This window comes from Eurytemora carolleeae, unplaced genomic scaffold, assembly GCF_000591075.1.
Source record: "Eurytemora carolleeae unplaced genomic scaffold, Eaff_2.0 scaffold13, whole genome shotgun sequence".
Taxonomy (NCBI): Eukaryota; Metazoa; Arthropoda; class Copepoda; order Calanoida; family Temoridae; genus Eurytemora; species Eurytemora carolleeae.
This window is the reverse complement of record NW_019402181.1, coordinates 394,338-410,760: the sequence shown is the minus strand read 5'-3', so window position 1 is coordinate 410,760 and position 16,423 is coordinate 394,338. Positions and strand designations below refer to the sequence as shown.

Below are 16,423 nucleotides of genomic sequence, written 5' to 3'. Positions count from 1 at the left end.
ACACATATTCAATATACATACATATATTACATATTACATATATTAATGGTATAGTTTAAATTTGTTTTGTTATGAATGATATTAAATGTATTCATTATTCACTCTCATAATCTCCAATTTCATAAACCTGCTATTTAAAGAAATCTATAGTCAGACTTTTGATAATATTTTTCTTTCAGGAATAAATTCCTTGCACTTAAAAAGTTGATTGAGAAAAAGTATCAAATTGTGGTAACAATAAAAATGTAAGCAATATTTAGAACAAGTCAGCTCCTAATTAAAACACATTCTAACTGCATACAGACTTTTTCAGCATATTCTTGATGTTTTTTAGAAATAAAAATGATATAGAAATGATTTTAGGGTATGCATAAGTATTTCTTCTCTTTCTTTCTTTCTTCTCTTTCTTCTCTTTCTTCTCTTTTATTTCTTTCTTCTCTTTTCCTCTTTCTTCTCTTTCTTTTCTTTCTTTTCTTTCTTCTCTTTCCTCTCTTTCTTCTCTTTCTTCTATTTCTTCTCTTTCTTCTTTCTTCTCTTTTCTCTCTTTCTTCTCTTTCTTCTCTTTCCCCTTTTTCTTTTCTTTCTTTTCTTTCTTCTCTTTCTTCTCTTTCTTTTATTTCTTCTTTTTCTTCTCTTTCTTCTCGTGATAGTTTGTTGTGGAAATTTAACCGGTTTTGAGATAAACAATGCAGTTTGATCAGTTTATATGATTTTACCCAGATTTGTTTACATTTCTAGATTGTAGACCTAATTGAAATGTACTGCGTTTGTACTGTATAATTCGGCATTTGATCATTTGGCATTTGATCTTTTAATTTGATATTTTTGCGAACAACGATATACAATTTATAACTAGATGGAAAAAAGTAGGGTTTGGGGAGATAAAATGAGAAAGATTTAATATACAGGATTGCACACGAAAGGATGGGATTGTAAAGACGATCTGAAACTATTAAAATATGATTACTCCAAGGATGGAACTGTAAAGACGAACTGAAACTATTAAACTATGATTACTCCAAGGTTGGGACTGTAAAGACTATTAAAATATGATTACTCCAAGGATGTGACTGTAAAGACTATTAAACTATGATTACTCCAAGGTTGGGACTGTAAAGACTATTAAAATATGATTACTCCAAGGATGGGACTGTAAAGACGATCTGAAACTATTAAAATATGATTACTCCAAGGATGGGACTGTACAAACGATCTGAAACTATGATTACTCCAAGGATGGGACTGTAATGACTATTAAAATATGATTACTCCAAGGATGTGACTGTAGACTATTAAAATATGATTACTCCAAGGATGTGACTGTAAAGACTATTAAAATATGATTAGTACAAGGATGGGACTGTAAAAACGATCTGAACCTATTAAAATATGATTACTCCAAGGATGGGACTGTAAAGACGATCTGAAACTATTAAAATATGATTACTCCAAGGATGGGACTGTAAAGACTATAAAAATATGATTACTCCAAGGATGTGACTGTAAAGACTATTAAACTATGATTACTCCAAGCATGGGACTGTAAAGACTATTAAAATATGATTACTCCAAGGATGTGACTGTAAAGACTATTAAAATATGATTACTCTATGGTTGAATTAAATCTACTGCATTGAATTTCTTCGTTTATTGTCTTATTTAATGATTTTGCAAAAACGAAACAAGTTCTCAGTTGCTGGAAACCAGGAATTTTGTTTATCAGGAAATTGACAGTTTAAATTCAGTACAGTCGTCACTGAGGTCTCATCCTTTGTGGGTAACCCTGTATGTTGAGAATAAATAAATAAGATTCATTATAATGTACAGGGAGGGGATAAGCATATGTCGGTTAGTGTGGAGTACGGGAATCGAACCCGTGAACACCAGTCTGGACACCAATCCAGTTACTGGCTATGGACGAGTGTGCTTAACTTCAGTGATCTAACGAGAATTGGTATCACACACTAGCCACCCCACCCCACTAGTCACCCCACCCCACTAAAAGAAAAAAATGAAAGGAAAAAAAACATTAATTAGATAATAGATAGAAGGCAAAAAGCATTAATTAGATAATAAGATCAAAAGAAAACCATTTATAAATAGATAATAAGATGAAAGGAAAAAAACCTTTATTAGATAATAAGATGAAAAGAAAAAAACATTAATTAGATAATAAGATGTAGGGAAAATAAAAAAAAACATTAATTAGATAATAATATTAAAGAAAAGTAAAAACATTAGATAATAAGATAAAAGGAAAGTAAAAACATTAGATAATAAGCTGAAAGGAAAAAAAACTTTATTAAATATTAAGATGTAGGAAAAATCAAAACATTAATTAGATGATAACGTGAAAGGAAAAAATACCTTTAAATATTAAGATGTAGGAAAAATAAAAAAACTTAATTAGATAATAACATTAAAGGAAAGTAAAAAAATTAGATAATAAGATGAAAAGGAAAAAAACCTTCATTAAATATTAAGATGAAGGGAAAATAAAAAATCCTTAATTAGATAATAAGATGAAAGGAAAAAAAATGATTAGATAATAATATGAAAGGAAAATAAAACATTAATCAAATAATAAGATAAAAGGAAAATAAAAACAATTATTAGATGATAAAATTGTCATTCAGGACGAAAGGAAAATGGTAAAGAAACTAAGTTCTTTACACCAACTCAAACTTTCTAATTTCTATATCTCTGTGCAACATCATGAAGTAAACTTTTGTAAACCAAAATATTTGATTTAGCATAGTTCATATTTTTAGATTTCAAAGGAGGGTTGCAAGAATCGAAGGTTGTGTAAAGAACTCTGTTTGTTTGTCTTATGATACACTGAAAATCTATTAACAGCCTACAAAACATCCAACGCAATTAGGAAATTTCTCACAGCGCAGAATTGTTTTAAAAAATAGATATTCAATCTTTCATTTTTATTAACATTGATCAAAGATGAAAAAATATAATTTGTTAGTAATCTTATCAGCGACAGTATGAAAAGTGCAGAAGTCAAATCGTGATTTTTCAAGAATATGACCGACAGCAATTTTATGAGCAAATATCAAATATCTAAACAGCATTTTAAAAGAAAATATATTCACAGTTAGAAATAAAAATAGATTCAGAAACACATAAGGAAGCAAAACAGCTCAAAAGAACAGATTGTAACGAAATTTCACTAAAATATCCCAGGAATAGTATTGTTGTTGTATAGTTGGTTAAGTATTCTCTTCTTCTTCGTTTAATTTGGTCTTTTCCACTTCTAAACCAGGATGATGGGCATTGGGCAGCTTCTCTTGGCTGGCTCAAAGGAACTCCTCGCAATAATACACTTGACATATTTTTTTATTCGTCTACTAGTAGTTCACAATCTGAATCCGTATGTTGACTCTATTTTTGATTTAAGCTGTGCTGGTTCGTATCTGAAAACGGTAGACAAGTCTTTAAAACGGCTGTCAACGTGATTTCAAGTACAAAGTAACCCTGTATAAAAATAGTTCCTCGCCTAGTTTACCTTTATACATGTAAACAAAAATGGCATAGATGTCCTTGATGTTCTGAGTGAAAGTTTAAAATAGAAAATGCGATTTTTTAAAAGTGCAGATTTATGCAGCATTTCTTACATAAACAACCAAATCTTCCTAGTTGATAGTCAAATAGTTGCCTCTTAAAATGGAGGGTCGCTTGAAATAATTTTTATAGTCCCTTTAAAAATAATAATATAATAATAATTATCAAAAATATATACAATTTATTACCTAAGACCAGTTTTTAGAGCTGAATAAACAAGTGCACACTCCACTTCTAAACAAAACAACAAAAAATGTACAATCCTTGTGCATAAGTGTGCCTACTTTAGAGCATAAACTATAAAGTAAAAAGTTAACATGATTCTGCCAAAACTCAATGATTCCTTTCTAATAAAATTTCAGTGCGGCGCACCTCACAACAGTTATTGTTGAATATAAGTCATAGTACATTGTTCTAGGTAGGAAATAAATTAAGTTACTACGTAAGAGTAAGACTGGATAAAACTTAATATTTTCTCATTTTTTGTGAGTAAACCTGTATTTAGAAGTTCTTACCTATTAACTTATTAAATCCTTTAATGAGTGTATTTTCCATTTTCTTTCCGTCCTCCTCACTTATACTTAGTTCACTAAAGTAATATGATGGGGTGTCAGACAGGTATTTATTTCATTCTAGAAGAAATCTTAATTATTCATCTAAGGGACTATGATAGATTGGGGGGTTAATTGTATTTTTTTTTTATTAATATTGTTAGATAGTATTCTGTGTTACGGTTCTTTAACAAAATAATATATGAACAATTAAGTCTAAACAATGTCATTATGTCATTTAATCTAGACAATGTTAGTCCTAAAAGTCCTAAAGTAAAATCAATGTCAACCACGAAATTATCTTGTCTAAACAATGTCGGTCTTAAGAGTCCTTTAGTCAAAAATATTTCAGTCCTAAATGTCTTTCCACATTTTCGGCCTGAAAGTTCTAAAGTCCAAACAATATCGGTTCTATCATGTAAATTTTACCTTGCAATGTTATATTCATAACTACATAGCAGAAGATATAACATCGTGCCTCTAAGACTACATATTTAAATATTCAAATAATGAAAAAACAAAAATTAAAAAGTATAGGAAATGATAACATTAAAACCTTTCACAATTAATAAACAAACTTAGTCACGGAAATTAAGATAAATTACTGTGTTTTTAGTGACCTCCCTCCCCCCCCCCCCCCCCCCCCACCAAATCTTAAAAACCCGAATCATACAGAAATATTTGTCCAGTAGTTCCGTCCTATTCGAAGACTAGGATCCATCCAATTTTTTTATTTTCAGTCCAACAAAAACCATAAAAATAAGCGTCCTAAAATATCTGAGCAACGTCTAATTTGAGCATTCCTTAGATTATTGAGCTGAAGAGTGGCGTGAGTAAGACTGGATTTTTGAAAAAGTTTCTCTTTAGATCTAAAATAAAAATAAAAAATATCAAAATTATTTTTTAACTGCCACCATTTTGCTGATTTGTTCTAGATATCGGACGATAATTGTAAATAATAAGATTCAAAAATCACTTAGAGTATTTTGAGATTCCGGAAAAATGTTTTAGAAAAAACCAAAATTGCCAAATCTGAAGAAAATAATTCTTATTTTCGGTTATTTTGACGACACAATCTTACTGTAAAAACAAAATAAATCTTCTTCAGTTTCGTTTCAAACCTTGCTTTAACAGAACAATAGATTTTTAATTAATACATATAATGTCCGGTAGAGGAGAGAAGAGAATATTCTAGGAGATCGGTCAGATTCCAGGTAGAACATCTAGAACTACAGACCTAGATCATTAATATATATATATTCTAGGTAGAACATCTAGAACTACAGACCTAGATCATCAATATATGTATTCCAGGTAGAACATCTAGAACTACAGACCTAGATTATGAATATATATATATTCTAGGTAGAACATCTAGAACTACAGACCTAGATCATCAATATATATATATTCCAGGTAGAACATCTAGAACTACAGACCTAGATCATGAATAAATATATTCTAGGTAGAAAATCTAGAACTACAGACCTAGATCATGAATATATATATATATTCTAGGTAGAACATCTAGAACTACAGACCTAGATCATGAATATATATATATTCCAGGTAGAACATCTAGAACTACAGACCTAGATCATGAATAAATATATTAGAGGTAGAACATCTAGAACTACAGACCTACATCATGAATATATATCCTAGATCATCAATATATATATTTTAGGTAGAACATCTAGAACTACAGACCTAGATCATCAATATTTATATTTTAGGTAGAACATCTAGAACTACAGACCTAAATCATGAATATTTATATTCTAGGTAGAACATCTAGAACTACAGACCTAGATCATGAATATATATATTCTAGGTAGAAGATATAGAACAACAGACCTAGATCATGAATATATATATATTCTAGGTAGAAGATCTAGAACTACAGACCTAGATCATGAATATATATATATTCTAGGTAGAACATCTAGAACTACAGACCTAGATCATGAATATATATATATTCTAGGTAGAACATCTAGAACTACAGACCTAGATCATGAATATTTATATATTCTAGATAGAACATCTAGAACTACAGACCTAGATCATGAATTATATATTCTTGGTAGAAAATCTAGAACTACAGACCTAGATCATGAATATATATTCTAGGTTGAACTTCCAGAACTACAGACCTAGATCATGAATATATATATTCTAGGTAGAACATCTAGAACTACAGACCTAGATCATGAATATATATATATTCAAGTTATAACATCTAGAACTACAGACCTAGATCATGAATATATATATTCTAGGTATAACATCTAGAACTACAGACCTAGATCATGAATATATATATATTCTAGGTAGAACATCTAGAACTACAGACCTAGATCATGAATATATATATTCTAGGTAGAACATCTAGACCTCAGAATATATATACTATAGAACACCAGGTAGCAGCATTCGGTTTGGGAAGTTTCCCGAAATACCCTGTATTGGTATGATATTGTGAACATGTATTGGTATGTAATTGTGTACATGTAGATTTGGGGGGATTTTTTTGATTTGATTACACAGTATAATAAATCATGATGTACTGCGCAGTGTTCAGGGTTAAATTGTGGAGCGAATTAAACATTTAATATAAGATTTCATTCTGGAATGAAATATTGAAGGAAAACAAGTGAACTGAATTTACGGCAGGACTGCAGTTTCTGGACCCGGGGAACATGAAGTGTTATTTGTGAAAAACCTTTATCCGAGTAAAATTTTTAAAGATATCGTCATGTATCATGTATCATGTATCATGTATCATGTATCATGTATCATGTATCATGTATCATGTATCATATATCATGTATCATAAAACGTGTTGAATTCTTGCAATTTCCCTCAAATTGTAGTATAAATCCGTGAGGCACTTTTTAACGAGAAAACAGCATTGTTTTTCATTGTTCACAGTACTACGAGAGGTTTAATATCTTTATGCCATATGGGGAGGTTCAGAGCTAAACAACTTTAGTTAAATATTTCCTTTATATTTTATTTAGACATTCTTTAAAGTCATCGACAGCTGTCCTCTGCTCATCATCAGAGTACTTCTGCGAGTAAATCTTTTCTACCTCAGAGTATACCTGTTCTAAAACTAAATAAACCTCTTCTACCTCCACCACAGTCCACAATTTTTAAAGATATACATATACTGGAATCAGAATTAAATTTAATACTATTTAAAAAAATTGTTCAACAAATTCTTTAGAAAAGAGCAACCTCTGCTGCCATGCTTTTTTACTTAATTTTTTTGTAATTACAACTTTGGTAGTTTCTTGTAAAAAGGGCCGTGGACCCCCCCCCCACACAAACTCCCTGATATTGCGTTTTTAAAGTTGCCGAAAGCAAATTTTGAAATTTGAAACCTTAAAGTAAGAAATGAGTAATTACAGTTGCTCGGTAATTTGGGTTAAGTTAAGTTCAAGTTCTGGATTGAATGCAGAGAAGTCTTGTTAGCCAAGTGCTGTGGCCATCTTAAAGTGAAAAAATATATATTTTGTATTTTTGGTAATATTTAAGGTAACATCGTTTGGCCTTGCAAGGACCAGGGGGGGGGGTCGAAGTTATTTCCATTTTGTTTAGTTTTCTGTTTCGCATTTTGTTAGGAATAAAACTTTTTGAAACAGTTTTAAAAATACATGTTTTATAAATTAAAGGAAAGAACAAGATTACATGCTTTTACTTTTGTGTTTCATTAAAACCATCTTGGGAGAAAGTTTGGAAAGTGAATCTTCAAAATCCACCCCCCCCCCCTTCCCAAGATTACTGAGCATCTGGACATTTATGTATTGTACTGCATAATCTTCACAGTCCAACACTTCCCAAACCAAATGCTGCCACTTGCTGTTCTATAGTATATACTATATAAATTCTGAAATCTAGAACTACAGACCTAGATCATGAATATATATATATTCTTGGTTGAAATAAGACAAACATAAATACTTCTATGAATTCTTTTTAAAAGTATATAGAAACCTGATCAATTTGTTTAAAAACTGCTTCGCACACCTCTGAATTAGAAACATCGCTGGGCCAGCCTAACAGATGAAATCATTTTTCACACAGACAGCACTTCACAAAGAAATTATCATCATGTAAATCCAAAAAAATTGCCAAATTATGTTAAAATGAAGTAAAGTTTTAGATATTTATCATCTAGAATTAATCTGTGTTAACACATAACTTCCCAAAAATGCTTCTAAAAAGCATTTAGACAGATCAAATCTGCCATACATAAATTAGTCTCAGTCTCAACAATCTGTCGCACATAAGCCTTTCAAATCTGCCAAAAATAGCATCTGAGTCCATAAAATCTGCCACAAAGTGAAGTCCTGGACCTCAACCGTTGTCAATCACCAAATAAACTTTTGGATAAATGGAATATAGACGAATATAAACGAATTTAAACGAATATTAACGAATATAAAAGAATATAAACGAATATTAACGAATATAAACGAATATAAACGAATATTAAGAATATGATTTATTTATTCACAAAGTCTTCAAACTAGATGATGTATCTCTGATACGGATTTATAATACCTGATACAAAGCTTAAGTACCAGATGTTCAAAATACATGATGTATCTCTGATACATATAGTTTAACACACCTTATGTATCCCTGATACACTGTTTATAATACCTGATGTATCTCTGATACACAGTTTAAGTTCTTCATCATTTAACAAACTAATATGATCAGCTAGACGTAAGGTTAAACAGCATGTTGTCGTTTGTCTGAAATAAATGAATTAAATATCCTCGTCACTAAAATATTCCGTAAAAAAGTTACAACTAAGACATTATCCCAAAAAATGAAAAAGTACCTAAGATGACCTCCAGCAAACATTAATCCTCCAACAACATCTGCGAACTCAGGGATTCCGAGATCCTACAAGTAAAACTTAACTTTTTAAAGAAAATTTTTTTTTGTGTTTTGTTTTAAACAGATTCAATATTTAGCCAAAAATACAGGGAAAATTCAGTTATTTTTTGACATAAAATCACCTGTATAGTATCACTGATATGATTCCAGTCTCTAGAAAAAAAATTATTAACATCACACATATTCTTTCCTAATTCCTCTTTAATCATAGGGTATCATTGTAAAGAAATTTTTTATCGAATTTTCCAAATAAGTAAAGAAAAAATTTTAGGAATTTAAGTTTGACCAGCATAGATATAAAATTAAACTGTAATTTACATGAAATTAACAATTTAATACAAAATCATGACGTGGTTTTAAAATGAACAGTCTCGTGTATTTAGGAGATTCCCTTTTTCAATGTCAAGCTATAATTAAAATTGGTAAATATTTGTTGGGGTATTATGATTAACAATTGACCTATTATTAAAAAAAGTTAGATATTTGTAGAGTAGAAACCCCCCTCTCCTATCCGCTCATATCCTCCCCAGCCCCCCCTTCCTCCGAAAAAATATATCTAAAAACCTGGTGACGTTTTCCCTGAGTCCGACCTCCTCCTCCGTCAATGAACACCTTCTGTTGTTTAGAAAACTGTAGAATCCTCGACTTTCACTACAAAAATAAAAAAAAATTATTGAAATAAAAACTTTCAACTGATTTTTAAATGTTCCAAAACAACATACCTAACATATCTAATATTGCCCCGTTACCTGACATTAATTTGTAATTTCCTTTTAAGATTGTAATCAAAATAAATTAGTGAATTAATTTCTTATTTTCATCTATGATTTTTTTTAATCATGGATTATGAACACCTTAAGTATTTCTAATATATAAAATGTGTTACCTAGAGTGTATCTTTTCCATGCTTCTATCTGTAAACAAAAAGAATTTTTAAAAAATATTCACAGAAAAAACGCCATCTATTTATATATATATATTAAATAAAATTAAAACTAATATATATATATATATAGTTTTAATTTCACTACATGACAAACCAACTTATAGAATCCTTGATAACGAAGTGAAGTACATAGGTCTCAACCAACTCCTGAGATTCTCAGGTTTCAGCCTATACCCCCTTTAATTTTTCCTTTACAGTCCCTTTAAGTGACAATCCTTATATCTTCTTAATTCCAGCGAATTAAATCGTAAACACAAATTCAGTAGTATACCAGATAAAACATTAACTTTGAAACCCACTATTTATCAAATTAAATTAAAAATTATCGAAACAACTAATATCTCTGTCATTATAAAACGATCAAAGGACATTTTTATACACATTTTGTCATTCATCAACTATCGAAAATCAAAGACGATTTTGATGTCAAATATTAATTCTCATATTAATCCAGTATTGTATTTATAAATCTGTTATTTCATTGGTTTTATTTTAATTATAAATTGTACTTAACCTAAGTATTCTCTACTGAAGAGGAAGTTTGGATTAGTTTCCGGCTCAACTACAGATTTTCTTTGGAAGTAAGAATCTGGATGTCCCTAAATAGATATATAGGATTTTGTAAATATTATACAGTGGGACCCATGCAAATGTCGAATAGGTGGACAAATCAACTAATCAATGTAAAAAGAGTAATAAGAGATGAGATCTACAGGAAGTTCGGGCAACCCAGACAGGTAGCGTCCGACCAGAACCGATAAGAACAATGCTGAACCAGCAGGGCCACAATACCTTAAAGCAACTTCGCTTAAAAATCAACTTGTTCAATGAAACTAGCCAAGGTCTGGTGCACTGCACAATTGCGGTAATTTTTGTTCAATGGACTTTTTAAAATCAAAACTTGAGTATAAAGGTTGTCTTCATCTTCCACAGTTGTAAGCGTTCGTCCAAGGGCGCATCAGGAATTTGTCCAGAGGGTGGCCAATTTTTGTATTTCTTTCTCTATTCTTAAACTCGACTTCTGTAAATTCACCTAAAATTTTCTAAATTCATCTCAACTTCTCTAAATTCATATGAACTTCTCTAAATTCATCTAAACTTCTCTAAATTCATCTCAACTTCTGAAAATTCACCGAAACTTCTCTAATTTCATCTCAACTTTCTAAATTTATCTCAACTTATCTTAATTCATCTCAACTTCGCTAAATTCATTTCAACTTCTCTAAATTCATCTCAACTTCGCTAAATTCTTCTCAACTTCTCTATATTCATCATAACTTCTCTGAATTCATCTCAACTTCTCTAACTTCATCTCAACTTCTCTACTCTAAATTCATCTCAAATTCTCTAAATTCATCTCAACTTCTCTGTATTCATCTTAACTTCTCTAAATTCATCTCAACTTCTCTAAATTCATCTCAACTTCTCTAACTTCATCTTAACTTCTCTACTCTAAATTCATCTCAACTTCTCTAAATTCATCTCTACTTCTCTGTATTCATCATAACTTCTCTATATTCATCTCAACTTCTCTAAATTCATCTCAACTTCTCTACTCTAAATTCATCTCAACTTCTCAAAATTCATCTCAACTTCTCGAAATTCATCTCAACTTCTCTAAATTCATTTCAACTTCTCTAAATTTATCTCAACTTCTCTAAATTCATCTCAACTTCTCTATATTCATCATAATTTCTCTAAATTCATCTCAACTTCTCTGTATTCATCATAACTTCTCTAAATTCATCTCAACTTCTCTAGATTCATCTCAACTTCTCTATATTCATCATAACTTCTCTAAATTCATCTCAACTTCTCTAAATTCATCTCAACTTCTCTAAATTCATCATAACTTCTCTAAATTCATTTCAACTTCTCTAAATTCATCTCAACTTCGCTAAATTCATTTCAACTTTGCTAAATTCATTTCAACTTCTCTAAATTCATTTCAACTTCTCTAAATTCATTTCAACTTCGCTAAATTCATTTCAACTTCGCTAAATTCATTTCAACTTCTCTAAATTCATCTAAACTTCTCTAAATCCATCTCAACCTCTATAAATTCACCTAAACTTCTCTAATTTCATCTCATCTTTCTAAACTTATCTCAACTTATCTAAATTCATCTCAACTTATCTAAATTCATCTCAACTTCTCTAAATTCATCTCAACTTTCTATATTTATCTCAACTTCTCTAAATTCATCTTAACTTCTCTAAATTCGTCTCAATTTCTCTAAATTCATCTCAACTTATCTAAATTCATCTCGACTTCTCTAAATGCATCTCTAAATTCATCTCAACTTCTCTAAATTCATCTCAATTTCTCTAAATTCATCTCAATTTCTCTAAATTCATCTCAACTTCTCTAAATTCATCCTAACTTCTCTAAATTCATCTTAACTATCAATATTTTCTAAAGTTTACCTAAAAGCCGTTATTTTTTGTTTACTTAAAATTTCTTAACTATTTACCTTAATTTTCTTGAATTTACCAGAGTTCCAGGAACAGGGTGATGCATGGAAGAATTTAAGGTTGTTTATGCTTTTACAGGCAAACCTACTACATGAGATCGAATATATATCGAATATTTATCGATTATATATCGAATATTTATCGATAATATATCCAATGTATATCGAATATATATCGAATATATATATCGAATAAGACAATATTTTGTATTTAAAAGAATAATGCATATCCTGGATAAATTTGAAAAAGAAATCTTAATTTTGTTTTGTGTATAATGTATCACATATGGCATGGTAAGATAGGTGGCAGCAGGACGGAACAGAAGATGAGACTGTAAAGACGACCTGAAACTCTTTTAATGTAATGATTACAAAGTTAAATTAAGTTTTCTGTCTTGAAAAAAAATCTTTTTAGAACTTATTTAATGAAAAGGAAAAGAAAGAAAGAAGTTTACAGTTTTAGGGAATCATTAATATTAGTAAACAGATAGAACACATTCTGTACAGTCGTCTCAAGAGGTTTCATCCTTAGTGGGCAACCCTGTATATTAAGAGGTTAATTGTTAGAATTTCAGGGGATATTAGTTCCAAACTAGCACTATAGCCCATTTCTAACACTCAGTGAGCCAAATCTGCAAAGTTATCTTTTTCTTTTTCTTTAAATCCTGGACGAGTAGAACAAAATTACACCATTTGTTTATAAAAAAATGGCTGAAACTATATATTGAAACAATAAATGTCAATTTAAAACTAATAATAAGGTGTGAGAATTAGTTTTTGATGATTCTTGACTTCATTTTCGAACATATCCCTATTTTGAAACAATTACAGCATTTCACCTCATCTAGCGTTTTCGGAACATATCCTGGTTTTGAGACAATTACAGGAATTCATATCAATGTCCATTTTACGCACTTGCGTAACAAAACAAGATTTTTTTATTATGTAAAATATTAAAAAAATAGAAAATAAAAACACACTGTTCTTTTAAAATTTGAGAATCATCACAGCATTCAGAAATCAAAATATTAATATCTTTTGTTCTTACAATATAGATTTAGCTAGAAATGCAGGAAACTGTTTGTTTAACATGCTTGAAAATAAATTCATCGATAAAGATTTAACAGATAAAATGTGGAAATTTAGATTCTAGAAATAATTCAGGAGTTAATTTAGTCTTCATAAGATAATTTTTGTTTTCAGTGATTTATTTTGTCAATTATGATAGTATGTTTTGTTTTGAATTGCAGATTATATACAAAAACGGGTGGGTTTTGTCTCGAAAACGCGACAATGTTTAAATTCAGGATATGTTCGAAAATAGAAAACCTGACATGGCATTGTCTTGAAAACGGTCAAGAGCTTTAATATAAAAAGAACTCCTATTATAAATTTGGTTTTTAAAAAAGCTTAAGATTGGGAATATGATGTCCTCTTCATGTTTTATAAAATGTTGCTTATATAGTTTTTATCATCGACTTTTAATCTGGGTATGGGCCGGGATCCCAAACACCCAGACTTTCAATTTGTGCCCTTTTCTAACACTCAGTGTTAGAAATGGGCCAAGTGTTAGGTTAGGAACTAATGTCCCCTGAATTTAGATAGCACATGAGAGGCACTTTAAATATTATTTATTTGGGGGAGGCTGAGCACCCTGTTTGCCTGTATACCCACCCCTAAGCACCTTTCCAATTTTTAATAAACGGGGTCCGTCCTAGAGAACGATTTTTGGACCCCCCCCCCCCTCCTATCCACTTTTCAAAAATTTTCAATTGAATTAGTATTTATTTAGGGTTATTTTAGGTTAAGACACTTTCTGGGCAGAGCGCTGCGGCTAGGGCAGGCTAGGGGGCCGAGCACTGCGGCCGCGGTTTAGGTTAAGTTTAGACACTTTCTGGGCTGGGTGGATATTAACCGTACCTGCATATTTTTTGAGCAATAGCTCTTTGAATCAAACTCATTTTTGTATCAGAGAAAAACTATTTTATTATTCTAAAGATCGATTAAGGACGTTTTTTACATTTTTCAGTTACACGACCCATGCGACGGATGTCGGTCTCGGATATTAATAATTAAATTATTATTTTCTCAACCGAATATCCATGTAGATTTTACGGTAACAGCTGATTTTGTTTTGAAACAGTAGTTACATCATACCTCTCAGCTGATATTTCGGGGAAACGTTAAAATGTCGCCTTTCGTTGAGATTTCATCAAAATCAAAATCAACCGACCTACGAGACTCACGAGTCAGAAGTAACTAAAGGGGAGGGCAAGGGCGTATGCAGGGGGAAAGGGGGCAGTGCCCTCCACTAGCATTCATTGCTATTACACATATAAATGAACGAAGAGCTTATTATAGATTATAATTGTACTCCTATATACTTGTTTTGCACAACAGAAACTTTAAAGGTCAATTCTTTTCTGGACCGTTGTCCTTTTTTCTTCTCATAGAATTTAAGTTTAGTTGAGTGGTGTATTTTTCGACCTACGCATATCCTCTATATTACACTTATGACCTACTTGCACGTGGTTTTCCAGCTGCTTTTTAGCTGCTGTATAGTCTGTTAAACTATAGGGATCAGTTGCACCGTAATTAAAAAAACTTTTGTTTGATCCGACCTACTGTAGGTCGGATGTACACATTTGTAGGTCGGATGGTCATTGATTGTAGGTCGAATTTACACTTTTGTAGGTCGGATATATGCATTTGTAGGTCGATCGGATGTACACATTTGTAGCGGATGGTCATCGATTGTAGGTCGGATTTACACTTTTGTAGGTCGGATATATATGCATTTGTAGGTCGGATGTACACATTTGAAGGTCGGATGGTCATCAATCGTAGGTAGGATTTACACTTTTGTAGGTCTGATATATCATAATATGGTCGGATGTACACATTTGTAGGTCGGATGGTCATCGATTATAGGTCGGATTTACACTTTTGTAGGTCGGATATATATGCATTTGTAGGTCGGATGTACACATTTTTAGGTCGGATGGTCGTTAATTGTAGGTCGGATTTACACTTTTGTAGGTCGGATGCATTTGTAGGTCGGATGCACACATTTGTAGGTCGGATGGTCATCGATTGTAGGTCGTATTTACACTTTTGTATGTCGGATATATGCATTTGTAGGTCGGATGTACACATTTGTAGGTCGGATGGTCATTGATTGTCGGATTTATGCACTTGTGTAGGTCGGATATATGAATTTGTAGGTCGGATGGTCATCGATTGTAGGTCGGATTTACACTTTTGTAGGTCGGATATATGCATTTGTAGGTCGGATGTACACTTTTGTAGGTCGGATGGTCATGGATTGTAGGTTGGATTTACACTTAAACATAGATGTTTTTAACATAAATTCAAATAAATTCATAAGTCAAAATGAAAAATAGTTTGCAGGAACAAAAAAATTTGTAGACTATTTTTTTGTTCATTTGAACTTTTTTTTATGTTCAAATTTGAACTAAAAGCAGCCGCGCTCCCTCAGAAATTGTCTTAACCTAACCTAACCCTGAAATAATACATGTTAATAATATACATAATATCATGTTGTAGACGTAGGAAAATAAATCAGTGCAAGAGCATGCATATTAATCCTATCGTTTTAAACTCAAGTAATGCAATGCCAGAATTTTTAGATTTTAATTCTCGTAAATATCACGGGAAGAACAACATGTTTCATGTTTAATAGAGTTGCAAAATCACATCACTTGGGGTCTCTGCTCATCTTTTAGAAACTAAAAGTTTATTGTAGTAAAATGAAATATTTTAACTGACATAAATTTTTCAGATTATAAGAGGCATGAGCAGAGTATAGAAAAGTTTCACATTGAATTTTGTATTGTATTTTTCAACAACCCCTTTTTGGAATATCGACCTTTTAGATATATATAGGAAGAAGCATTCTTATAAGTATGAAAACATTAACATAACTGAACATTATTTAGACTT

The 16,423-nt window shown here is 31.0% G+C and overlaps 1 protein-coding gene across 3 annotated transcripts; it reads right to left on the bottom strand.

The window, feature by feature from the left end:
* Positions 1-2,772: 2,772 nt before the first annotated feature.
* LOC111718169 (uncharacterized) lies at positions 2,773-14,604 on the bottom strand. 3 transcript variants are annotated; one of them, XM_023493689.1, is made up of 15 exons: positions 14,381-14,604; positions 12,461-12,548; positions 10,502-10,586; positions 9,928-9,955; positions 9,606-9,692; positions 9,164-9,194; positions 8,983-9,047; positions 8,799-8,893; positions 8,127-8,188; positions 5,282-5,361; positions 4,928-4,993; positions 4,554-4,610; positions 4,089-4,162; positions 3,762-3,807; positions 2,773-3,425 (listed from the first exon to the last, which is right to left on the bottom strand). In XM_023493689.1, exons 1-15 carry the CDS (start codon positions 14,419-14,421, stop codon positions 3,368-3,370), a joined length of 963 nt encoding a protein of 320 aa, XP_023349457.1. In that variant the 5' UTR covers positions 14,422-14,604; the 3' UTR covers positions 2,773-3,367. The 3 variants fall into 3 exon arrangements, with proteins under 3 accessions (XP_023349457.1, XP_023349459.1, XP_023349458.1); XM_023493691.1 differs by having other exon boundaries at positions 4,554-4,604; XM_023493690.1 differs by having other exon boundaries at positions 12,461-12,545.
* Positions 14,605-16,423: the final 1,819 nt, after the last annotated feature.

Coding starts and splice junctions, on each gene's coding strand:
- LOC111718169 (XM_023493689.1), bottom strand. CDS start 14,421: ATGAGTTTGATTCAAAGAGCTATTGCTCAAAAAATATGCAG. Junction 8,894..8,982: donor TTTGCTGGAGGTCATCTTAG/GTACTTTTTCAT, acceptor CATTTATTTCAG/ACAAACGACAACATGCTGTT. Junction 8,189..8,798: donor GTGTATCAGAGATACATCAG/GTATTATAAACA, acceptor TTCATCTGTTAG/GCTGGCCCAGCGATGTTTCT.